This window comes from Colobus angolensis, unplaced genomic scaffold (genome assembly GCF_000951035.1).
Source record: "Colobus angolensis palliatus isolate OR3802 unplaced genomic scaffold, Cang.pa_1.0 Scaffold15, whole genome shotgun sequence".
NCBI lineage: Eukaryota > Metazoa > Chordata > Mammalia > Primates > Cercopithecidae > Colobus > Colobus angolensis.
In genome coordinates, this window is record NW_012114599.1 from 13,046,584 (window position 1) to 13,074,094 (window position 27,511).

The following is a 27,511-nucleotide window of genomic DNA, read 5'->3' on the forward strand; positions in this document are numbered from 1 at the left end:
TTCTTTAGAATGTTAACGTCTACCGGTCTTACTGTTTATTGCTAAACCTACCCATATTCTCCCTTCTATTCACTGTAAATTCCCTATGACTTGCTAACGAATACTGTATTTTTTCTGCATATCTGTCAGCTTTTATAGCAGCCTTATGCAGCGTCTTAGCGATTTCATATTTATTCTACATTCTTCTCATTTCTGTTCAAGATGAATATGTGCTCATTGCCTAGTACAGAGTGATTGTAGTAATTTCTCCCTCTCGAGGGAAAGCTCTCAGTAGTTGCTTTTCTCTGCAGCCTCTTTTACTCAGAGCTGTTAACTTTGTTTTGATCAGGATGTCCTGCTTTTAATGGTGGGTATTTTTGTTTTTAGGTAAGTGACAGTTTGCTCTTTGATACGTCAGATGATGAAGAGCTGAGAGAACAGCTGGATATGCACTCAATCATCGTCTCCTGTGTTAGTGATGAGCCCCTCTTCACGGCAGACCAGGTACAGAGGAGATACTCAGCAACGCAAGGAAAGGAGACTCTAGAGCTGAAAAATGGCTTCTTCTTATGACAGTAAATGATGGCTGTTGGTTTACTTATCTTTCCTATTTTTTTCTGGTTATACAGGCTTAATAGTTAACTCGTCCACAGAGAAAAATAAGTATTTGTGACCTGAAGCAGGAGGGATTATGTGAGTTGGGAAGATTTCCAACATAGGCCTTGTTGAAGAGTATAGCAAGGTACCAAGGAAAGGTTATCGCTTAACCCCAAACCAGAAAAATATTGTGAATTTCCTTGTTCCTTTAGATTTACCCAAACATGGACAAACTGTAAAGTATCTGTGTAGAAATTATTTAGTATCTTCGAAACCCTGGGTAAAAAGCATTCTCATGTATTAAAGTAACATATTGTGTGCCCCAGAAAGAAGTGAGCATTATTCCCGTGGAATGTGCTAATAAGGTCAACCCCGTATTCACTTAAAACCAGTCGAATCAGCTTTCTCATTTTCTGAATACTCTTCCCACCTCTGTTGTATTGTTGAAATGTGATGCCAGAACTTCTTCCTGAAATAAAATGTTCCATGGCTACTTGGACTGTGAATTCTACCACACTCTATTTTTAGGCTGGAAAGACAAGGTCAGTAAGGAGATACATTATGGCAAGCTTGGGAGGAGTACATTAAAAATTTACATTAAAATTGTGTTATTTGGATCCTCCTTAGTCATATTTGTGGTTGAATTGTTCTAGGCGTGGAAAGAATGTGGTGCTTAAAAAAGCAAGGTAATAGTAGGTTGGAGGGTTGTTTTGAGGTAGAGGGTAATCTAGGGATAGACACGACCTTGAGAATTCATTGTCCCCTCACTGACCTGCCTAATACCATAAACTCTCCCTGTTTTTAAGAGTTAGAATAACAGATTCTGTAGGATCCTTGAGTGGCTCATTGTGCCATATTATATTGCCTGTTTTGGAGACTCTTATTTAATTAACATAATCTCATCTCCTTCAGATTTGCCTTTATTTTTCCTTGGAAATGTTAACCTGTTAAACTTTTAATTCATGAAGCATGGTAAATATGCTCATGATGCCTTACTCTTTCATTTAATTGTATTTAATTTTTTTTTTTTTTTTACCTTTAGGTCCTTTTTTCTAACTGTTGAATAATTTTCCTGGCTTTCCTTTACATTTTCGCTGAGTTCTATATCCTTCTCAACTTTTAGAATCTGGAACAGGGCAAGACACTGTCGTAAGATTTGAGCAGCACTGTACTAGACAGTAGATCATTGTTTGAAGGCAAATTGTATTTCTGAAGTTTTTCTGCTTTTCACAGCATTTTTCTCTTTGGACTTCTACTTTTTAAGTAATTCAAAAAATCCCTTTATTTTTCATTGAATTAATATATAAAATTATTTTTCTGCTGTTGAAAGAATATTTTGCTGTCATGGAGGTAATTTCCCATTTATATATACTTTTTTTATACTATTGTATTTTCTAACTTTTATGTCAGAATTTTTGAAGAGATACGTTTAAATTGAGCACTTGTATGTCTACCGTAAATTTTCTGTTACTTGCTTTCTTTTTTTTTGAGACGGAGTCTCGCTCTGTCGCCGGGGCTGGAGTGCAGTGGCCGGATCTCAGCTCACTGCAAGCTCCGCCTCCCGGGTTTACGCCATTCTCCTGCCTCAGCCTACCGAGTAGCTGGGACTACAGGCGCCCACCACCTCGCCCGGCTAGTTTTTTTTTTGTATTTTTTAGTAGAGATGGGGTTTCACCGTGTTAGCCAGGATGGTCTCGATCTCCTGACCTCGTGATCCGCCCGTCTTGGCCTCCCAAAGTGCTGGGATTACAGGCTTGAGCCACTGCGCCCGGCCTATTTGCTTTCTTCTAACGATTACTCTATGATCTGGTTCTGGTGTGTCTGAAGTAAATTATTATGTGTTTGAAGTGCGATTTCCTAGACTTTGCTAGACATGTTAGGGCCTTCTGAACCATGATGGACACAGTAAATTCAACTCTATTTAGGTTTGTGTTTAGTATATTGTAATTTTTTCTTGATAAACCATGTTCACTCCTACAATCAAAATTTTGATTATTCAGAGCATCCACACCTGAACATCATTGGTTAATGGAGCATTCAGTGCATTTCTGCTCTGGGTGCCTTAGGTGAGCACCGTGTTCCAGCTAGATCATTTTCCTTTTGTTTATTTGATTAACAGTGGTATGTATGTTTTCGAAGGTTATTGAAGAAATTGAAGAAATGATGCAGGAATCACCGGACCCAGAAGATGATGAAACCCCTACACAGTCAGATCGACTTTCAATGCTTTCCCAGGAAATTCAAACTCTTAAGAGGTCTAGTACCAGCAGTTATGAAGAGAGTAAGGGAGCCTGCTTAAATCAATGATTTCTGTGCTTTTTGTCTATATCAAATATATAGTATGATCATCTCCCGAAAGCTTTGATTTAATCCCCTTCTGTTTGTGTCTGTGTCCAGATTTGCTTTTCTGTTGTTGTTGTGATGGAGTTTCACTTTTTGGCCCAAGCTGGAATGAAGTGGCGTGATCTTGGCTCACTGTAACCTCTGCCTCCCGGGTTCAAGCAATTCTCCTGTGTCAGCCTCTCAAGTAGCTAGGATTACAGGTGCCCACCACCATGCCCGGCTAATTTTTATATTTTTAGTAGAGACAGAGTTTTGCCATGTTGGCCAGGCTGGTCTCGAACTCCTGACACTCATGATCCACCTGCCTCAGCCTTCCAAAGTGCTGCCATTACAGGCGTGAGCCACCATGCCCGGCCCCAAATTTCCTTTTATAAGGACAGCAACCATATTGAATTAGAGTCTATCCTAATGACCTTATTTTAATGTCATTAAAGACCATATCTCCAAATACTGTAACATTCTGAGGTAGTAGGGGTTAGGACATCAACACATGAATCTGGAGAGGACACGATTGAGTCTATAACAAACCCCATCATACCTGAAGTGTAGAATAGATATTCAGTAATTCTTTGTCAAATGCAATTCCTGTCTATACAAATAGTCTTATGTGTTACTGTGAAGAATTTTGGGAACCATGGATCTGTTTGACGTATATGAGAATAATTAATTCTAGAAACTCTACAGTTGATTTTCATGAAAAATTTCTGAATAACTATAACCAGCCTGTGAAGAGCCTGAGACCGGTTGGAAGGAAGGTGTGTGTATCTAATCATTGCCACATGACTGGTCTCCTCCTTCAGTAGACAGTGACAGAGTCTGTATCTGCTCAACCGGTGTTGTCACCTAGTTTTATCTTTATGGCATGCCCAGTCCGAAGCTTAGTTACCTAAAGAACGTTGGTTGTATGGCTTCAACATACAGATGGTTAGACAGACCAAAGTCTTTCACATGGTCTGATTTGACCATGCTACTGTAGATACGGGCTAAATGGCGTTAAGGTCCTGACTCCCAAATACAGTCCTGATACTTGATATAGATACTGAAATCTGTATTGGTTTGCTAGGGCTGCCAGAACAAAGTACCACAGGGTGGGTGGCTTAAACCACAGGAATTTATATTCTTACAGTTCTGGAGGCCAGAAGTCTGAGATCAAGGTGTTGGCAGGTTTGGTTTTTTTCAGAGGCCTCTCCTTGACATGCAGATGGCTGCCTTCTCCCTATGTCTTCACATGGTCTTTCTTCTGTGTTCTGGTCACCCTATTTTATAAGAATACCGGTCATACTGGGTTAGGGCCCATCCTAATGCCCTCATTTAACCTTAATTTACCTCTTCAAAGACCCCCTCTCCACATTCTGAGGCCCTGTGGGTTGGGACTTTAACAGTGTCCTATCTCTCACATGGGGAGAAGTGCTGAGAAAAGACTGAAATGGGGTTTCAGGGAATATTGTTCCCCTTTGTCTTCCCAGTTGTTGTAGTCCATTCTCGCACTGCTACAAAGAAATGCCTAAAACGGGGTAATTTATATGAAAAGAGGTTTAATTGGCTAATGGTTCCGCAGGCTATAGAGAAAGCCTGGCAGCATCTGCTTCTGGGGAGGCCTCAGGGAGCTTTTCCTCATGGTAGGTGGCAAAGCCGGAGCAGGCATCTTCACATGGCTGGAGCAGGAGGAAGGGGGCCTGGTGGAGGTGCCACACGCTTTTAAACAACCAGGTCTCACGAGAACTCTGTTATGAGAGCAGCACCAGGGGAATGGTACTAAACTGTTAGAAATTGCCCTCATGATCCAGTGACCTCCCAGCAAGCCCCGCCTCCAACATTGGGGATTACATTTCAGTATGAGATTTGAGTGGGGACGCAGATACAAACCATATCACCAATTTTCAACAAAAGTCACAGATTGGGGTGTATGTAATTAAGTATGTATTTAGTTTCATTCTTTCAGATCAACTCCTTTCCTGTTCAGAGATATCCCAGAACCCTGCTGAACGTCTTGCAGTTTCTCATCAGCAGGTGGATTCTGTACTTTCCCTCTGCTTTTGTGTTTGTTCTTGTCCATGTACAGGCCTTCACAGTCTTGACTGAAGTATTATTCATGGAATGATTTATTTGCACAAGTAAAAACTTTCGTTAGACTTTCTTCCCAGCAAGCTGAGAAGTGACTCACCTGCCCGCTTACTGCTACTCAGACCTGCCCTCCAGAAGTTTTAGAATTCTGAGAAGATCACACACAGTCAATTTAATTGCTTGGAATATAATTTTTGCTCTTTGGCATTGATTACATAGGTGTTTGTTTAGTTATTCCTAGTGACTGCTCTGCTTTGCTTCCTTGAAACGTTTTTGTCTTAATATCTGCTGTATTTTGTTTTTGGTCCTAGGAGTGAAAAGGCTCTCAGTGTCTGAGTTAAATGAAATCCTAGAAGAAATTGAGACTGCCATTAAGGAGTACTCTGAGGAGCTGGTGCAGCAGTTGGCTTTACGAGATGAACTGGAGTTTGAAAAGGAAGTGAAAAACAGCTTTATTTCTGTTCTTATTGAAGTGCAAAACAAACAGAAAGAGCACAAAGAAACAGCAAAAAAGAAAAAGAAGCTAAAAAATGGCAGCTCTCAGAATGGGAAGAATGGGAGAAGTCATATGCCTGGCACAGTAAGTGATGTTTTGCAGGAGGTGTCGAACGCTGGAAACAGGTTCCGTGGTAGTCGCGGCCTTCCGGGCTGGTGGCAGGTGCGACAGGTTGTACATGGGCAGGAGTATTACACTTCTAATCAGAGCCCAGGGGGATTTTATTCCAGAATACCACTGTGCTCAGTTTCTTCAGAAAGCCGTTTTCTTGACTAAAGTGTACTGGTTATCTGAATAATACTGACTGAAAACTTTAGCAGGGAAGTAAGTGGAAGGAAGAGGGGGCAAAAAAGGAGAATGTCTTGAAGAAAAGAAACTTTAGCAAGTGACCATTTTTACTACATCAGAATGTGAAGAGTGGTTATGTATATTTGGCTAGTAGTTTTTTTTTCTTATTTTTGCTGAACTCTTATGAGTCGTGTGATCAGAAATTAAAAGGGGTTTATTTAGAGGTAGCAGAACTCTGCTCAAGGCACACATTGTTTGTAAACAGGTTTCTCCTGATTTTTCCGCGAGCCTGGAATACAAGAAGGTGAGTGACATCAGCCATTTGGCCTACTATTTGGCAGACTAGACTGTTACGGACCGGTGAAAACAGGTTTAGAACTTGAAACGCTGACCCTTTGATAAGATTTTTTTGTGTCGAAGTCTTGTATATTTCTACCTTGATTTTGTTTGTGTGTGAAGAAATGTTGGTTTTATTTTTAGAGTATAATGGTTGGGTAAAGGGATCTCTTTTTCTCAATGGAACATCTCTTTTTAATTTGTGATATCAATAACATGGTCTTACAAATCACAAACTAGCTATTATGGTTTGCAATAATATGAATTCTGTTTTTGATAAAGTCTGATTTATCTAAAGAATACTTACCAGAGAAATAGATCTCATTAACCAGATGCTGATGGAATCCTGGAAATACAGTTCTAGGATGTGGGCCACCAATGAGCAGTTAACACAAAGAGATTCTTACCATGTAGCTCATTTATTATACTGTTTTTAGCCTATGAATAAATCCATTTTTTTTAGTGTAATGTTCATTTGTATCTATTTTGAAAGGACATCACTTATACATTGACTTTGAAAAAAGTTTTCAGATATCTATTATTTTTAAGAAATGGCAGTATTGATTGAATAGGTGTTTATTTAGTCATTCCTAGTGAGTACTCTGAAAAAAAACCAAAACCAACCCACATTTGTTTGAATATACAATCCTAGAAAATTTGCTTTAAAATATTAGGGACACTATTTTGCATTTGCATCTCATATTTTTAGAACTAGCACCCTTTAAATTGTCCTGTTATATAAGTGGGATTAAATAAAATGCTTAGTTAAAAAGTCATAGCATGGTTGGTAATTTCTGCCTATTTGCTTTTAGGGATTACATGTAAATCCTCCATTTATTGCTGTTAACACTTGGCTGAGAAAAGTAAATTTATCCCTAGAGGGGTTTAAAGGCTTTTTTTTGTAACTCCCATGTAAAAAGGGTTAGAGTAAATCCATTGTGTAATTTTACATGGCATTTATATTGAGAAAGGATTTGGCAAGGCAACAGTTAGGTCTTACTTCAGCCTTCATTGGTCTTGAAATAGATTCATAGTAACAGTAAATATTTTTCATAATATTTGAACCTTTGAAGTTGCATTTTGCCTGATTTAGAGTTTGTGTCAAAAATTTTAATCAGTTCAATAATGGCAAGGCTAAGCTTGCAGTACTAGTTTCCTGTATCCTTTTAAAGCCTAAAAAGCGGCTGGGCGCGGTGGCTCACGCCTGTAATCCTGGCACTTTGGAAGGCCGAGGTGGGTGGATCAACATGGCGAAACTCCGTCTCTACTAAAAAATACAAAAATTAGCTGGGTGTGATAGTGCATGCCTGTAATCCCAGCTACTCAGGAGGCTGAGGCATGAGAATCGCTTGAACCCAGGAGGCAGAGGTTGCAGTGAGCCAAGATTGCTCCACTGCACTCCAGCCTGGGCAACAGAGCAAGACTCTATCTAAAAAAAAAAAAAAAAGCCTAAAATACCAGGGAAAGACCATCCTATCTGTGACACAACTAGCCTGAAATTTGCTCAAATTAAACCCAAAGTGAAATGGCCAGTTGGATAAACACGTTCCAGGAGCTTGCCAAACATTTTACCAAGCATTTTATATCACATACAGTCTTGGCAAGACCTGGTCTCTATGAGTTTACTATTATCAGTGATACTAATTCCTAAAAAATGGTGACCTCCTTAGCATTGTCATGTGTTACCTGTTTTTTAAATAACATCAGTCATTTGTTTTTCCTACCTGAGATATTTTTGTTTTATTAGCAGGACTTGGAGTTTTTCGTTAAGTATAGAATAACTTCCTTTTGTTTTTCCTGATGTATGTTTCACTGAAGCGGTACATCAGTTTGTAGTTGGCATACCACTTTATCTAAAATTGTTACCTTGTTCTCTTTAGTCCAAAGATACTCTAATGAAATACTGGAGTGGGTATAGAGCAGAGTTAAATTTCCTAATTGTTAATTTTGGTGACAGATTTTGTTTTAAATATTTGTTGTGGTGAAAAAGAAAATAGAGGGCATAGGGATGCTGTTTAGAGCATTCGAAAATTTCATTAGACCATGAAAATATGTGAAATGTTCCAGAAAGTATTACCTTAAAAAAGTGAAATATTATTTTGATTGGAGTTTTAGGTCAAAATAACCATAATGCTGTATGCTGGGTAAGGTAAAACAGCATTCATTCATTCAGCAAGGATTTGTGGAGTGTCTTCCTGCGGCAAGTGTTCTTCCAGATACAGTGGGCAGGATGACTCATGATGGTAATTCTTGCACTTTGAGAGGCTGAGGTGGGAGGATCCCTTGAACCCAGGAGTTTGAGACCAGACTGGGCAATATAGTGAGACCTTGTCTTTACAAAATAAAAATGTATAAAATTAGCCAGGTGTGGTGGCAAGCACCTGTAGTCCCAACTTCTTGGGTGAGAGGATTGCTTGAGCCCAGGAGGGTGAGGCTGCAGTGGGCCATGGTCACACCATTCCACTTACAGCCTGACCCTGTCTCAAAAGACCCAGTCTCAAACAAAAAGCAAAAAACAAAACCACAGTGATGAATAGAACAGAATAGACAAGGCCCATCCCATGCCTTCCTGGAGATTATAGTCTAATGAATAGTCTAATGACGGAGAAAGGCAATAAACAAGGAAAAGAATGAATAGATGATGGAATTTTAGTAGTAAATAAAGGCCATGAAGAAAACCAAAGGCTGGGTGAGGCGGTAGATAGTGATGCTGTTGGGAAGCTGTTTTGGAGAGTGTCGCTACACCACTGCTTCTCATTGACAAGGGAGGCTGCCTAGTCCCTTTCCAATTCTCGGTTTGGAGGGGAGGTTAGAGGAGTGGACCTCTTTGAGAAATGCAATTCAAGAGAATGGCAGGCTTTATATTTCCTCTGTCCTTTTTTGCAGCATCTGGAGGAGCAGAGGATGGGGGTTAGAGAAGGGCACTGTCCATTTATCACTGTGGTGACTTACATGTATTTCTTTGTGCTGACCATGCTGTTTTGGGTGACGCTTCTTTATATTCAGTGTTCTTCTTCTGGAATCAAATTCCTTACCTCCTTCTTCTGTCCACTTGGGGGATTTTTTTTCCCCACTCATCCTTCAAAATCATGGCCAAGCACTGTCTTCCTTTCTTAGAACTTTCCTTGATGACTCTGTCTCTGATGCAGAGTTGACTACTCTCTCTTTTAAAGGGGGTTAGTATTATTCCTCTTTAGTATTTCTTTTTTTTTTTTTTGAGGCGGAGTCTCGCTCTGTCGCCTGGACTGGAGTGCAGTGGCCGGATCTCAGCTCATTGCAAGCTCCGCCTCCCGGGTTTTACGCCATTCTCCTGCCTCAGCCTCCGGAGTAGCTGGGACTACAGGCGCCCGCCACCTCGCCCGGCTAGTTTTTTTTTTTTTTTTTTTTGTATTTTTAGTAGAGACGGGGTTTCACCGTGTTAGCCAGGATGGTCTCTATCTCCTGACCTCGTGATCCGCCCGTCTCAGCCTCCCAAAGTGCTGGGATTACAGGCTTGAGCCACCGCGCCCGGCCTCCTCTTTAGTATTTCTATTATCACTGTCGTATCATACTGCAATTTTTTGTTTTCATGCCTATCTCTGTTTTGTGTCCCTAAGGATAAGAAAGTTAACTTTACTTTCTTGGTATTCTTAGATCCAACCTTAGGTACCTAATAAATTTCTGCTGAATGAATGAGTGAACGAAAGATAAACTTGCAAATGTGTATTTCTATCTTGGACCTTTCTGCCAGGTGTCAAACCCATGGACCATGAATCGAATATTGACTAACAGCTTTGGGTTAAGAGCTGTGTTTGAATCTTGGTCCTGCCAATGTATACAGATGGCTTTGAATTTTGGAGAGATTAAATGAAATTATGTATAAGATTAGCAAACATAGCAAACACCATGAGTAAATGCTAATTATTATATATGTCCAACTGCCTACTAGACAATTCCCTTTGGGTATCTTGTAGGAGTCTGAAATTTATACTGTTAAACCAAAGTTACCATTTTCCTAAAATTGAATTATGTTCCTTTGGTTAGCAAAATTAGTTTATCCACTCACTGAAACCGATAGAATTTCGAAGTCAAAGAATATACAGTTTTAAACGGCTTTAAATGACCAGCTTTTCAAATTATTCTGTAGAAATGTGGTCCAGTAAGAGCATAAGAATGGCCATTTTCCCACACCTCCCACCAACGGTGGATATTATGAGCTTTTTAATATACACCGATTGCATAGGCAAACAATAGGTTTGATCTGTTGACCATTTGTATTCTTTTATGAATTGCCTATTATGTTTATATGCCTATTATGAGATGCTTTCATATTTATTTGTGAGGGTACACATACTTTTGATATTGAAGCACCACACTGTGTTGTAATCATTGGCTTAAACTTCTCTTCTAATAGAGTGCAAGCTCTTTAAAGGCTCATTCACACTGCTTTCCCAGCACCTCACCTCATTTCTTGTTCTTTGCACATCACTTAATGCGTGTTTGTTGAATTGAAACTTCAGTGTACGGGAGATTGAATCCCGGAGGATTTAGATTTGTAGTATTTGAATTATTACTGTTCTATTGGGGATTTTTATTGGGGGAGCCAGGCTTCTGTTATATCAAACATTCACAGGTCATTGAGTTTCAGTAGCAGTTCTCATGAATACAAGAATAGGTTGAACAACACCAGGTTATGTTGTAATTTAGTAGTTGCTATTCATCTAGTGTTATCTGAAGTTCTCTGGGCATTATGGCCTACCTGCTTAGCATCATAACTTAGTAAACTTATATGTATGAAAATGGAATACTTACTCTCTGAGCATCTAGTAACAAATCTTTGACTTGACTGTCACATGTAAGGTTGCTTATGCTAAGTCTTGTTGAGAAGATAGAAATCGGTAGTCTTTTCTGTTTGCCATAATCACATTGAACTTTCAAGAGAATTTCTAGTGTGTTACACTCACCACCGTCAAAAATGCATGACTGCTTCAGTCAACCCTGAAAAAGGTATATACTGACAACTTTTGGGATATTAGCAATCAGTGACTAATGGTAGCAGAGAAAAGAAAAAACTGTAAAAAGAATCACATTACCCTAATTTATTGCTTTTGGGTGTTAGGGAGAGAATTGCTTAAGGATAGGGGAGAGCTAGGGCTTAGATGATACACACTCTTTCTTGTATATATTTTCTTTCGCAGATACATTGCTTCGTTTTTGTGACTCAGCTCATGTTATAATATGACTGATAGCCTTTATTTAGGGCTTCTGTTTAAAACAACATGGACCTGGCTTTTTCCCCCCTTCTTTTTAATTTGGATTTTTTTAACAGCACATTTGCTCAGATGATCTAGACCAGGGATTGTCAAAGCAGACTACTGCACAAGGGCTAAATCAGCCCTTCACCTGTTTTATGAATACGTTTTACTGGAACACAGCTATGTTCATTCATTTATCTGTCATCTGTAGCAGCTTTGGTGCTATATGGATGGAGTTGAGTGGTTGCCATAGAGACTGTGTGGCTTACAAAGCCTAAAATAATTAATGCCTGGCTGTTTACAGAAAAAGTTTGCCAATTTCTGATTTAGATTTAGTAAAATTAAAAAGTAGAGAAAAAAAGTTATCAACTCCAGTTAAGTGAGTTTGCATAGCTAAAAAGAGTACTGTAATGTGTCTGAAATTTGTATATAAAAGGTTGCCTTGTTTTATCATGAGATTATGATGACTTGTTCCTTTTCTCAGAGCCCCTTCAGCAGCAGCCTGAGCTTTGCCCCCAGATAGTGACATCTTGGCCAGCCAGTCTCCAAGCTCTGTGTGGTGGCTTCTTGCCTAACAGCAGACGTCTGTGCTGTGTGTCTGAATCCCGGTAGCTAGGTGAAGAGAGCGAGCAGGTAGACCAGTGTTCTCTAGATGTGGAGACAAACAAAAGGAATAAAAATATTGGCAGTCCCTTGGAGATCCTGTATTATACACAGTGATAAAATGTGATTTTAAAAGAAGGTTAGAGGAGAAGTGCAAAAGGCACTGAGTTTTTTTCTCCCTTTATCTTTTTTTTTTTTTTTTTTTGAGATGGAGTCTCACTTAGCCGCTCAGGCTGGAGTGCAGTGGCGCGATCTCGGCTCACTGCGACCTCTGCCTGCCAGGTTCCAGCGATTCTCCTGCCTCAGCCTCCCGAGTAGCTGGGATTACATGCACGGGCCACCCTGCCCGGCTAATTTTTGTGTGTGTGTGTGTTTTTTTTTTTTTTTGGTAGAGATGGGGTTTCACCATGTTGGCCAGGCTTGCCTCGAACTCCTGATCTCAGGTGATCCACCTGCCTTGGCCTTCCAAAGTGCTGGGATTATAGGCGTGAGCGACAGTGTCCAGCCTTTTTCCCCTTTATCTAAGCAGTGGTGCTTGAGATACTAAATTCTACTTGATACACATTTTTTTTTTTTGAGACAGGGTCTCACTCTGTCGCCCAGGCTGGAGTGCAGTGGTGCCATCTGGGCCCACTGCAGCCTCTACCTCCCGGGTTCAAGCGATTCTCCTACCTCAGCCTCCCGAGTAGCTGGGATTACAGGTGCCTGCCACCACACCTGGCTAATTTTTGTATTTTAGTAGAGATGGGATTTCACCAAGTTGGCCAGGATGGTCTTGAACTACTGGCCTCACGCGATCCACCCACCTCGGCCTCCCAAAGTGCTGGGATTACAGGTGTGAGCCACCGTGCCTGGCTCCGATATACATTCTTGAATATAAATATTGACATATTTTAACAATAATTTGTTGGTGATATTTGATAGTATCTTGCTGCATTTTCTTTAGTGCAAAGCATTTACTAAAAATTACTGTTAGCATGATGGAAGGTCATTGTAGGGTGGAGAGAAACTTGAATATATAATGATTATTTTAATAATTCAAACCTATGAATTATGAATTACTTTAGATGTGGAACACATTTGTTTTATGAAAAATAATATTACCTGGAGAAATGTATGTCTTCATCAGTTTTTGATATATTTTTATCATCTACTCTTTGTTTTCTGCAATGGTTTTTGGTGGTAGGCTGGTAATGATGAACTTTCATCATATTTAACCAAGCAGTTAATGTAGTAAAAATCAGGAGTCCATTCTTGACTTCTTTATGTCTTAGAGAGGTCATTGTTAATATAAACAAGTTCACATAAAAGCTGTAATATGCCAGGAAATTGTGTTCTTCTTGTATACAGTCTTGTGTGCCACATAGTGGTATTTCAGTCAGTCATGGACTGCGTATAGATAGATGATGGAGTCAGGATTCTAATGCTGTATTTTTGCTGTACTTTTTCTATGTTTATCTACATTTAGATACACAAATACTTACCATTGTGTTACTGTTGTATGTATTATTCAGTATAGTAACAGGCTGTGTAGGTTCGTAGCCTAGGATCCATAGGCTGTACCATGTAGCCTAGGTATGGAGTAGGCTATACAATTATGTAGGTTTGTGTAAGGACACTCTGTGATGGTCTGTACAGCGACAAAGTTGCCTGACTCATTTCTTAGAATGTATCCTCGTTTTTAAGCAGCACATGACTCTACTTAGAGTATTTATAAGTTTCAGGAAGGAATTTCTAAAATTGCCAAGATCAATTATTATATTTCTAGATTTAGTGGCTTTGAAAATATTTGGCAAAAATTAATTTAGTTTCCACATTAATATAAGTTACATAAAAATTTTTAAAAAATCTTCAAATATAAAAATTAATTTATTTAATGTTAATTTTGAAGATCTTTGTATTAAATTTTTTTCTGCCATAAAAATAAACTTATATAATAGGTGTTTAATATTGAAGATTTTCTTTTTTTTTTTTTTTTTTGAGACGGAGTCTCGCTCTGCCGCCCAGGCTGGAGTGCAGTGGCCGGATCTCAGCTCACTGCAAGCTCCGCCTCCCGGGTTTACGCCATTCTCCTGCCTCAGCCTCCCGAGTAGCTGGGACTACAGGCGCCCGCCAAATCGCCCAGCTAGTTTTTTGTATTTTTTAGTAGAGACGGGGTTTCACCGTGTTAGCCAGGATGGTCTCGATCTCCTGACCTCGTGATCCGCCCGTCTCGGCCTCCCAAAGTGCTGGGATTACAGGCTTGAGCCACCGCGCCCGGCCCAATATTGAAGATTTTCAAGTGTGTATCTGCTTAGGTATAATGTATATTTTCTAATTTACTTAGATCTGTTTTTTTAAAAAAATAGTTTTGGTAGAATTTGCTTTTATAACTGCTTTATAATTCACATTAAAATTATTTGAAGTGTTAAAACAAGATATTACTTTTACACCTTAATTAATATCTTAACTATTTGAATATTTGTACTCTAAATTTTTTACACTTGTTTCCTCATGTTTTGATTATTTTATTAAAAATTAAACCTACTATTTTATAAATTAATGTTTGAAAATCATATTCAAGCTATTGAAAATGACGTGATTTATAAGGAACAATAATTATGTTTTAATTTTGCTTTCGTTTGAACCTCCTGAGTATAAATAATATTAATGAAGTAAGAGTCGAGTAGAGTAACAGTCAGAAATAGATGAAAAGCATTCCTTGATTGCTTTTTCAAACCTTTTTTCTGACATTGAGCTTTGATATTGAGATTTTGAAATGATTTCCTGGCCAGTTAGAAATCTGTACCAGTTGGTGTCAGGTGAGGCTGAGAAACAAGTTTGGTAGCAGGAATAGTGTAAATTTCCTGGGCCCTTTGTTTGTCTTGCTTTCCCTGTCTTGGATGTTGCTTACTGTGAAGTTGGTTGAACTGGTGAATATGCTGTGTGTAGAATAAGCTGATATGTTTAGGATACCAGAGAAGAAGTAACAAACTACAGCACTGTATCTGATTCTTGTTCACTTTTATGTAGCATGGTGTTCTCCAGCTCTTTTCTTTTTATTATTCAGAAAGACCGAATTATTTGTTAACTTGTTTTCTGTTTCAACATTTTTGCCGATTCTATACTTAGTCATAGGTAGTAATGTCTCTTCTGTATGTTGTTTTCAGTCCTATCAGCTAGGAACTATAATCAGGGATTTATTCTTTCTCAGCTGCAATTTTATTTATATTAGAAGAATTTGAAATGCTGTTTTTGCTGTTCTGGAGAAAAGTAGAAAGGTGTGGTTATTTCTCTTTGGGAGTTGTGTCTAAAATATTATTGTAGCCTTTTTATTTTCAGGAATTATAGCCAATACTTTTTTGAATATTGATATTTGCTGAGCACTTTGCTAGGTACTTGCATGGATTATTTCATGTAACCTTCACAACAACCCTGTGAAGAAGGTATTATTGTTATTATTTCCATTTCATAAATGAGTAAACAAAAGCTTCACAGGGACCTTGGCCCACAGAGCCAGCATGCATTGGAATGAGGTTGTGGAGTTACTTAGAGGTGGGTGGAAGAACCCTTGGCTTGAATTTTCCTTTTCTGAGCTTTGCAAGGATGTTGTAAATGGGCCTTGGGGATCTTGGCCCATTTCTTTGTCTTTCAGATTTTGGTGAATTTTTCTAAATCTATATCCTATTTACACATTGTTGCTCCTGGTTTTGTCTGAGAAAAGTTTCCAGATAAGGACCGATTTTGAGACTTTCAATACATACTTACGCCAGGGAAGGAAATAACCACGAGGCAGTGGTGAGTATTCTCAGCATAGATACTGATGTTGAAGCTATGTATTGAATACCCTCTTCCTCCGTCCTTGCCACATTACTTTGGCATTTGTCAGTAGTGAGGGCAACAATAAAGTAAATACTGTAATGCTTAATCATTTTCCTGCTCACAAATAGGCTCCTATCAAAAATTCCATTCAGAGAGGGGCATTTTATAGCACTATTAACTCCTTCCTACAGAGGTAGTGGGAAATGGATGAATCAGTTACAAAGTAACTTTAGATTCAGAATTTTCACCAGCTCTTCACTTTGAGTTTGAACACTTGGATTCTTTATTTCAAACTTGGAAATGGTAGATTAAATGGAGGGAGGATTGGGTTTTCTGATATACCGAATTATTGCAGTTATTTAAATTAAACTGTAACAAATCGTTTTTTCTTTTCTTTTAAAAAATTATTTACTTATTTATTTATTTAGTAACAAATCTTCAGTGTCCTTCATTTCATTCAGCATTCATAACCCTGAGACTTAGCTCTGTTGGCGCTTTGATATGTCTGTGGTACTTGAACCTTGAGAAATGTTAACAAAGAAATGCTTCCCTCCTCTCTCCCCTCCCACTCTCTCTCCCTCCTCCCCTACCCCTTCTGTCTCTCCTTCTCCTTGTCCTCCTACGTATAAAATTTAAGCATAGAGAAAATCTTCCCTCTGGCCCAGTTAAGCACCATAAGCACCTAATAATACCGCATCTGCTCTCAAGGTTGTAAATGTAGTGCTTCTAAATGAGGTGACGCTTACGAAAAAAGTAAATTTAACCTGCCTCAGAGGTTTTGTCTTTTTAAAATTCATTTTGCCTTCCAAAAGGCTGTATTATTTTTTGGAATTTACAGTGCGGCTGTAAAACAATGCACAGTATGCTCGACACAGTTCGTTTCCTGTTTCTTCCTGGTCTCACTGCCCTGGTCTCTCTTTTCCTTTATCCTTCTAGTTCACTGATCGTCTACTTGCTGCTATTTGAGTATCCTAGCTAGGGGTTTGAGATTTCTTTCTTTTTTTTTTGAAACGGAGTCGCTCTGTTGCCTGGGCTGCAGTGCAGTGGTGCGATCTCGGCTCACGGCAACCTCCACCTCCCGGGTTCCAGTGATTCTCCTGCCTCAGCCTCTCGAGTAGCTGGGATTACAGGCACCCGCCACCACGTCCAGCTAATTTTTGTATTTTTAGTAGAGACAAGGTTTCACCAGGTTGGCCAGGCTGGTCTCAAACTCCTGAGGTCAGGTGATCCACCCACCTCGGCCTCCCCAAGTGCTGGGTTTACAGGCATGAGCCTCTGTGCCTGGCAGGGGTTTGAGATTTCTTAGTCACTCCATTGTTTTATGTTTTACAAACCACGCCAACAATATTATTTCATTAATCTCATGTTGCTTTCCTAGACTAGATTCTTCAGTGGACTTTTCCAGAACTCCATTATTCACTCTTCTGAAAAATAACTTTATGTTCTGTCATGTCATCTTTATTCTGTTCACATTCAACTTATTTTGGGCTTTTTTTTTTCTTTCTCTCCTGCAAGAAGTGAAGACACCTCATGATATGGTGAAAAGATCACAGACTCTAAGGCTCTTGGGTTCTGGTATTAGGAGTGTCACAACTTCAGCTTACGTGACGTTTATAAATGTCTGCTATGGCTCAGGCACTATGCAAGCTGCAGGGATGGAGAAATGCATAAGACCTGTCTCTCCCTTCAGAATGTAGTCATTTCCTCATAAGAAAATGAAGCCCTTGGACTCTGAATGTATCATCTGGCTGTGCAGTTCTGCCATTCTGGAGCACTTGTTTATTTAGTGCCATAGAGTGCGTGTGTGTGCGTGCGCACGCATGTGTGTGTCTATGCATATGCGTATGTTTTTAATTTGCTTTCTTAATAATGGATCTTTTTGGTTGAATTAATTCATAGACTCATAGGATTTACAAATAAGAAGACGTTTAAAGTTAATATTATTTAATCCTCTGTTTTACAGGTGAGGAAACAGGCCTTAGCAGTAACGTGACTGCCTTCCTGTCACACAATGAGTGGCAAAGCTGGGAAGGAACCCAGATCTTTGATTTCTAATTCAGCACTTTTCTGCCCAAGCTGACTAATTTTCTGATTCTAAGACTTTTGCCTGAGATGTGATTCCTGGTTTCATACAGAAATCTGGAAGTATCCCACTGGTATTGATAAGAACTGCTGTTGCGTTTAGCAGGTTAGGTCACTGACTATCAGTCCGATGCCTCCTACATATTGAAGTCTGGTTTTTGCTTTTTGGAGCATATGAAAGAAGTATCTGACATTTTTTTTTTCTGTCCTTAAGGATTTTGAGAACTGAGTTGAATTTATGAAAAATTAACCTAACCAGAATTTTTGTTTTTCTTTCTTGTTTCTCTTTAAATCTTGTGCCCTCTAACTCCCCATTAAAAATACCTTGATTACTTTTCTGACACTACTGTTAGGCAAACGTTAATTGATCCACAGTTGTGTCCCCAGCATGAGTGTTCAGGATGTCGAATCAATTTCAGTTTTCCAGGAATGTGCTGTCCATGGGGTGCAGTTTGAGATGATGAACCACCCAGTGTGCTTTAGGGCGGTGATTCTCAACCAGGCCAGTTTTGCCCCCCACGGGACATGAGTCAATGTCTGAAAACATTTGTTGTTGTCACAACTGGGGGCAGGGTGGGGAAGGATGGGGGTGGTACTGCTGGCATCCTGGTGAACAGAGACTGGAGGTGCTAGGAGAGATCCCACCCCACTGCACTGACCCCCGTGACAAGAATGATCTGACCAGAAATGTCAGTAGTGTCAACACGGAGAAACCTGGGTACAGGGTGTGATCATTGCTATATTCAAAACAACTACCACGTTTTTAGTGTTTTCTGAGCCTAGCTGTGTTCTGTAGTCGAGGTGGACATATATTACTATTGCCCCTAGCTAGGTTTATGGGTCTGGGAAGGCTGAATTGCACCCTGATGTCAGTTAGGAAAGTTAAGCCAGCCGTTGCAACACATTGGCACCCAATAGGGGAGAGAAGACAGGGTTGCTGCAATAAAATCTTACAAAAAGGAGGTGAGAATGGACATATCCATAGATACTGTGTTCCATCACGTTGAATGAGAATTGCAAGACTCCTGCACGCTAGCTGTGGTGTGAACTCCCGAGTTGGCCAGGTTGGCTGCTTTTGGTTTTGTTCTCTGAGAAGATCTCTCTTGTCCAATGTCCTTTGTGGTTCATCTGGGATGGGTGTATAAGTCATATTTCAGCTCAGATGTCGTCTCCTCAGAGAGCTTTTCTCTGACGTCTGAGTAGAAAGTAGGCATCCAGTTTTTAATCGCCTTGTTGGAGCTAGGGATAGGGCGTGTGTTAGTTATCTGCAGCATTCAGTTCATTTACGTGTTGTACTTTTTGTGCCTCCGTTATGCTGGAATGTAGTAAGGTCAGGAGGGTGGGAGGGGCCTTGGCTGATGTGTTCAGTCTGAATCTCTAATACCTGGAATAGTATCTGGCTCAGGATGTTTTTTGAAAGAATGAGGAAATGAATGAGAGGAGAATAAAATGCTGAAGGAGGAACTGGTTTTTAAATTTTGTCTGTGTTTTGGTGGGGAAGAGGACATTGAATTCAGTTTTGGATATGAGTTTTAGAAACATTGATATTAAATATAGACAGGAACATAGGCTTGTCAATAGGCCATTAAACATACAATAGGCACAGATGTCCAGCTGGCTATTAAACATGCAAAGTGAAGCTCAGGGAAATTACAGTAAAGGTCACTAACATGTACTGAGCTTTGCCATGTGCCAGTCTCTGTTCTTAGCATTTTACTGATCTTAGTAAAGTGGAGCTATCAATTTATGGAAGCAGAAGCTGAAGCTATTGAGTGGTAATGTCCAGAGGGGGTGCTTGAGAATTAAATAGGGACAGAATCCAGAGGCACAGCAGCATCTGAGAGGTGAATCAAGAAAGAGGGGCAAGATCCTGGGGAACACTGGTGTTTAAGGGATGCGTGAAGAAAGTGGTGACTCTTTGAAGAAGCAGCTAGAGAGCAGGAGGGTTGGGGTGAGGGAAATCTGGGAGAGTGTGGTGTCTCTGAATCCAAGGAGGGAGGAGGGATTCCTGGATGTCTCAGAGATCTCAAAAGTGGCCGTGGTCTTCTGGATCGAATAAATGATGTTGGGAAGAGTTGTTTCAGGAAACCCTCGGGAAAGGAAATAGGTTGAGGGTTTGAGAATTTCAGGTTGCTGTCAGGAAGGAGCTAGTAGAGAGGGAGAGTTTGGAAATGCAGTGGAGGGAGAACATTGGTGCTGCCTGACTTCTGGGGAGGTGGGAGTTGATGGCAACTGAAGTGTGTTTGATGGAGGGACGTTCTCAGATATAGATTTTAGTTTTTTTTTTTTTTCCCTGTAGAACCTTCTGATTTCCTTGTTCTGTAATTTTCCAACGGATCAAGAGGCTATTGAACTGTACAGGCTGCACGTTGCTTCCCTGGTTCATTGTCAGTGAAAGAGCTGGGGACAGTAGGGCCTTGTCGACTATAGCCACTGACTCAGCAGCCATCAGCAGCAAGGACAGAGGTTCTGCTGCGTTCTTGCTTTACCTTCTTTCACTGGCATCAGCTGTTAGTTTTGTTTTTCCAGGTTACCTTGGCTTCCCATGGTTGCGTTTTCACTGATTTCCCCTAAGCCTAGAATTCTGGTGGCACAAAAGCCATCTTTCACAAGTAGTCAGGCTATCAGTAGTTGAGATGGCTCAGTAATGTCTGCAACCAAACATTTAATAAAGAAAACCTAAATTACATCTGCATCTTATAAAATTGAAACTGCATCAACTTTTGTTTTTTCTAGTGACAGGTATGGGCTTTCTGGTTGGGAACATAAAGCTGGTGTTTTTGGAATGTGCTTTCCAAATATAAAGTGTGTCTTAGTTTCCTGATATGTGGATTCTGAAACTTTTTATCTTGCTTTAGATTTTATGAGTTTGTGTCTAGTTTTAACATGCCCATAGATAATGGAGCCAGGTAACATAGACTAAGTACTTAAAAACACGTGCTTTTCTCTCTGTCACATTTGAAAGAAAATATATTTTATGGAAATAATTAAAAAACTGACTTGGTTATTTGAAAATGGTTTCTCATAATTGTCATTATATACTCTGAAGCCTAAGATGTTATCCCGTTTGATAATCTGTTTAAAAAAGTTTACAAAAATAGTTATCTGTAGGTTTTTGTCTTATAACTAGCCTCCTCCATCAAAGTTAATAGTTATGCTTTCAGTGAAGTGAAGAGTAGTCAGCAGAGTATCCTGACTAGATATTTGATTCCTGCTGAAGCACAACTGCCTTGACATCTGGGAAAGGCTGGATAGGGAAGATGGATGGTTTAGGAGGAGAGGCGTATTTGTACAGTGTCCTATAAGGTGGTAAAATCTGGAACTCAGATTTTCAGGAACTCCATAGAGTTACATGACTGATACAGAAGCACATAGCTCCCTCAGTGATTGAGTCTGTTGGCATTTCTTAGCTTTTTGTCATCAAGACTTCTTTACGCTCTTAAAATTTATGGAGGACCCCAAGAAGCTTAATATTTGCTATATTACAGATTAAAAGTGATAAAATTGAAAAATATAAATTCATGAAAAATACCAAAAATAAATTCATTATAAAGAGCATATATTTATGAAAAATAATATTTTACAACATCATGAAAAAATATCATTGCTGTGTATTATTGTCAATCTCATTAACATCTGGCTTGATGAAAGACAGCTAGATTCACAAATGTGCTTCTGCATGCAGTCTGTCATTTGGAATATTTCACTCTAAGTCATGAGAGAATGAGAGTAAAAAAGACAACTCATATTTTAGTAGTATTAAGAAAACATTTTTGAACTCATGAACTCCTGAGAGGATTTCAGGGACCTCTTGGCAGGAGTTGAGTGGGAGGGGGGTCCCTGGACTACACTTTGAGAACCACTGGATGAAACTATATATATTTCTTGATGACTATTTCCTTGGTTTCCTTTCTTCTGCCCCTTGGGGCCTGGTAAAATATTCTTTATGTTGACTCCTCAAATGTGTTTACTGATTTAAATTTCCTCTATAAAATTCCAGGGAAAGGAACCATCCAGTGAATCAGGCCTTCACTTCCTTTTCATGATGCCTTTCCCCTTAATTAGTCATGCTGTAAGAATCCATCTCACTCCTTTGACTCAGCCGCCATAGAGGTGCCACCAGACTCTTTTTACTATGCCTGATGACATTGTAGACTGGTTACAAATCAAGATAAGTTGTTCAGGAAAAAAATACTCCCTTTTCAGTACAAAGAATTCTAGGAAGTCCTGGAGGTTGCTGGGAGAAAGAAACTAGAATTGTTTCCTAGAAACGGAGTGGAAAAGTCTTTGGAGAAGTTTTTGGGGGCCTCGCTGGCACATGGGATCCACTCTGCTCTCCAGGAAGCGTATGCCATCTTCTAGTTCGCATTTCTGCACCAAGGCAGTGGCAGGTGGCCCGTAGAGTGAGTGGGAAGCAATAATCAGCTCTCCAAGTAACAGCATTTTCATTTGCTAAATGTTATGTTAATGTTCTCCAAACTGATGGTAGAATTATACAAACTTAGGCTGAAAATATGCATACTGTTCATATTAAGTTTTCAGACTTCTGATAAAATGTAGGTAAATAATATCAAAAAGTATCTTAAAAATTACACAGCAAATTTTGTATAGAACAAATACGTGTACAACTGACAACATTTACATTGGAACAATTTTATTAGCTACATCAGAAAAAAATGCCTGCATGAATATAGTAGCATAAAAACAGTTGCTTTTGCATTTACCTTGCAAAGAAATGGAAGCAGCAGCATTTTAAAAAGAGCATGAGTTTGTGTGCTTTATCTGGATGAGTAGTGGCATTTTCTAACTGCTTGCCTCTCGGGCACGTAAGTCATCATGGTACATTCTTACTAATAGACTTTGAACTTCTCTCTCTGTCCTTTTCTTCTGGGCCGTATGTTGCCGCCTTTAGCGCTTCAGCATGGAAGGGATCTCAAATGTCATTCAGAATGGCCTCCGCCACACCTTTGGAAATTCAGGTGGAGAGAAACAGGTGCTCGGTTATCCTTATTTTCCTCATTCTCTGCTTTTTCATTTCCTGTGTAAGTGAAGATCCTGAAAGCTGGTAGTTTTACTAATTTACTAAGACCATTGCTTAAAGAGAGAAATAAAAGTTTATTATAAAAGTTCATTATGTTTATAGTCTTGATAATGAACAGAATTTCCCTTTGAGGAAAAAGCATTTTTCAAATTGGACAGTAGATTAAATGCATTCTTAATACATGTTTTAGAGCTCCATTTCTCACTCTTAGTTTTAAACAAATAGACATTAACATTTTAACATATTGTATTGCATGTGTAGGAAATCTGCTTGTGAAAATAACTAAACTAAAATATGTGACTCTAATTCTAAAAGTCTAAGAAGCAAGATGTCATTTTTGTGGGGAGGAAGGCCAGAGGTTGGTACGTTTGAGACTAGAGTTCTAGGTCAAAAATATGTACAGAGTATCTCTTACCTCCTTTAAATGAAATTAATGTGTTTTTAAGGTGTATTGCATAGTCAGCCCACTCAAGTTGTCTGCCAAACGAGGCATGAGACATTATTTATACAAGATTATACATTGTATACATTTATACAAGATTATACATAGATACATAATCGAGTATCTAGCAATTTGCTTTTGATTCACATTTTTGTATACTGATTGAAGGAATATCACCAACATGGGAAACATTCACATGAATGGGTATGCTTCAAATTACCTTTCGCTATATGAAATTTTCACCTTAAAAGAGAAAGCTCTTTAAGTTAGCCCTTCTGTGCAGACTAAGAAGGTGTACAAAATGTAGCTTGTAGGAAGGTTAGCAAAAGAATGCCTAGATCAAATGCCTGGAGTTTTTACTGAAGGTAGTTATGTGTTTCTCAAAAAAGGGGGATCATTCCTATTAAAGAGGGAAGGTTCACACGGACATCTGCTGCTCATCAGTGAGCTCCATGAAGGGCTGTTTGAATTCTGGTTTTCATTCCAGTGCCTCTCACGTCTCTCAACCTCACAAGAAGGCAAGGAATCTTCCAAACTCCACTGAGTGGAGCAGGGAGGTCTGAAAACGCAGCCAGGTAGCCAGAGAGCGGGCCAGGGTGCAACCTCCTGCTGCCTCTCCAGGTTGCCTGACACGTGCAGAGTGAAGCCAGGAGGACATCATTTCTGGCCTTTTGTTGTTGTTCTTTACAAAGAAACATTCGATTATACAATTGGGCATCACCTGCAAGAAGTCTACATCAAAAAGATGGTGGAACACTTAAGTGTCTCAAAGATTGAACTATGCAGTTTTACCAGTTTTCTGGACTTAGGGATCCAGTTATTGTAAAGCAGCTTTCTTTATCCTGTTTTTCAGTATGGGCAGGATAAGATCACTCAATGAGGATTAGAGCTGAGATTTAGGGCATGAGGTTAAATCATGGGTGGAGCTAAAGAGATTCCAGGTGAAAACCACTGGCTTTCTGTATGAGCACATGTGAAATGCATGGAACCATTTTTTTGGTGGGACGGTAAGAATAGGAGAATCTGGACAATCATTTATGGATTATGCTTTCATGGGATTAGTTATAAGACATGGCGCTGTTACTTGTGAGCCTTTACAAGTAGTGAACTAGGAAGTTTGTCTCAATTTCAGACATGAATTTTCATTATTCATTTCCCCTTAGGCCATTCTCTACTTTCACTTTTCTCCTTTAATACCTAAAAACGTTTATAATGACTTACCCAATAATTTAAAATAATAGTAATAACGCCTTTCTAAAACGATTTAAGTGTGTCTTTGTTAGCTTCTGCAAGAAGCTAGTGTGTGTTTTTCAGAGTTGTCATGTTATGTATGTGGACCATTTGTTCAACCAGAATAAAAATGGTCTGAAACAGAATTATTTTGCTGTTGGAAATTACTTTATTGTGCAGAACTATTAAAACTATGTTTTTAGTTTAAATTGCTATTTTTAAAATGTGTTGAAAAATATGCAAGGAGAATGTGAGATAATACTTTAAAAATGAACAAATTGAGTAAATCATCCTCAGACTTAGTCCTATGAAATTTTCAATAACTGAAATGCAAATAAGTGGTTGTTTCTGTTGACACTAGGTTTGTGTGAAGCAAATAGAGATGGGCAAAAAAAAAAACATGACCTCCATCTGAGATAGTAAGATACCTTTATTCCCATACAATACCTGTGTTTTCATTACCAAAGTAGCTTATGTTTTTATGTTATGAAATAGACCTTCTAGTAACAGTATCAAATTTTTTGGAGATAAGGTAATTCCGATTTAAGTGACATATTGTTTTTTTTTTTTTTTTTTAACTTGGCAGTATTTGACTACAGTCATTCCTTACGAGAAGAAAAACGGACCACCATCTGTTGAAGATCTTCAAATATTAACAAAAAGTGAGCAAAGACAAAATGAAACTATTACCTGATTTACTTTTGCTGATCAGTAAACACCTGACTTTAATTGGCTGATTTTGTTGTTAGTGTTTTGTCAATTTAGGATCTAAATGATGCATATAATTGTTTATTTTTATAAGAATGAAGCCAACGATGGCTGTGACATTGAATACAACAGTAACTCTAGTGCTGATTTGTAGTTTTTCTGTTTTTCTGACCTTGTGAAATATTTATGAGCTAAACTTTTGGGGAAAAGCATAATCTGAATCTCCATCATCTCTTATGTGTTTAAGAACATATCCATTTATCATAAATAAAATTCTTCATGGATCTTATATATCTATGACTGTCAGTAACTGAATAGGAAAGATTTAGGGTAAACACTTTTTATTTCTTATGAATGTAGAACCTGAGGGAGTAATTATAGGTAGAACATAAATTGACAGTGATGTTTTAAGAACATGCGTTCAAGGCCGGGCGCGGTGACTCACGCCTGTAATCCCAGCACTTTGGGAGGCTGAGGTGGGTGGATCACGAGGTCAGGAGATTGAGACCATCCTGGCTAACGCGGTGAAACCCCATCTCTACTAAAAATACAAAAAATTAGCCGGGTGTGGTGGTGGGCGCCTGTAGTCCCAGCTGCTGGGGAGGCTGAGGCAGGAGAATGGTGTGAACCCAGGAGGCAGAGCTTGCAGTGAGCTGAGATCGCTCACCACTGCACTCCAGCCTGGGCAACACAGCGAGACTCCATCTCAGAAAAAAAAAAGAACATGCATTCATTCAGTAAGTATCTGGTAAAAGCCTACTGTGTACCAGGCCATGATCTGGGCAGTTGGGATACTTCAGTGAACAAAGCAGACAAAAATAATCCACCTTCAAGGGGCTTGCATTAAAAAAAATTGTTAGATTTAAATATATATGATACTGAGTATCTCTTATGATAGCCACAAATGAGCACTGAATTCTGGTTCTATCCCTGTTATTTTCAGGGATATCCTTGGAAGTTACTTACTCTCTTTGGCTCACATTGAAACAGTAGCATAAAAAATATTTGTTCTATTTACTTCCCAGTAAATAGATTAATGTATGGATGATTTCGGCTAAGTTACTATCAATTAGCCTTGTTGTCACTGCCGTTAAAATGAAGGGATTGAATTTTGATGATCTGTTAGGTCTTTGTGATGGTAAGTATTTGTGATACTTGCTAATTAGGGGGGAACCAAATGAAAGAGCATCACATGGATGAGTACTGATGACGATACTTATTTTGGAAATTCAAGATATGGAGGAATGGACAAGGAAAACCTAAGAGTAGAAGCAAGTGTCATATTTCTTAGCTCCCTGCCTGCTAACTTGGAGCTTTTTATTCTTTCCTTTGGTGAATAATTCTTTAAAAAGTTTTATATTTAAATATGGATAAATCAAGTGATGCCAGCCAGTCTGAAATAAAAAATCAAGAGATTAACTGGATAGCCAGCCCTCTTATTTTCAGGAAGAACTTATGAAGTTATGCATGTCCAAGATCACACAGGAGGATGGTTAATTACAGAGCTGGGTCTCTTAATTCCCAGGAAATTATACTTTTAATGATGCTGGTTTTTGGTATGTGATTTTATATAGAAGTTAGAAAAAATTTTAAACATGATTGGAAGCAGAAATACTGAACATGGTAGCCCTCTAAAGAAGAGAACATAAATAAATATTGCTCATAAGCCAGGAATTACTGGCAGACTTCAGCTTCAGATCAAGAACAAATACTTCGTTGGTCAAACTAAAGTCATCATCTAATTCCAGCATCGAGATATCTTTATAGGTTGACACAGTTTGGAATCTTTGGACATATTTGGGTCCAAAGCTCCTTTTCTTTCCAAAAGAAGAGCCCTGTGGAGAGACAGTCACAGTGTTTATGCGTATATAGTCTTCCTCCTAAAAGCTATTAAGGGATTCTGGGTGTAATAATAATAGTAATAGAAATTTTAATAATATTAGTAGTGTTAGTTACAGTTGATACATAGCATGTACTATGTGCCAGGCACTATGATATGACCTTTGTATCTGAATTAGTAGCTTAGTCCTCATTCACAAACCTTTGAGATGAAATCTATTGTTCTCGTTTCACAGAGGAAGAGCTCGGTACAAAAGTGGTTAAGTACCTTGCTCAACATCACACAATTAGGAAGTGGCAGAGCCAGGGTTGAAACCCAGGAAGGCTGATTTGACACTTACACTATTTTGCCTTGTTGTATCGGTGGGGAAAAACAGTGAAATATTTTTACCAGGATGCTCGGGAGAAAATTTGAGTTGGCAAACTCT

The 27,511-nt window shown here is 39.0% G+C and overlaps 1 protein-coding gene across 1 annotated transcript in view; it reads left to right on the forward strand.

Annotated features, from left to right (window-relative positions):
* FEZ2 (fasciculation and elongation protein zeta 2 (zygin II)) overlaps positions 1-27,511 on the forward strand; it is a 44,258-nt gene that overhangs the window by 11,758 nt on the left and 4,989 nt on the right. Inside the window, exons 3-6 of the mRNA XM_011935980.1 lie at positions 367-483; positions 2,716-2,857; positions 5,295-5,563; positions 25,123-25,198. Coding sequence (XP_011791370.1) covers positions 367-483; positions 2,716-2,857; positions 5,295-5,563; positions 25,123-25,198 — 604 coding nt within the window. The remainder of the gene's footprint in view (positions 1-366; positions 484-2,715; positions 2,858-5,294; positions 5,564-25,122; positions 25,199-27,511) is intronic.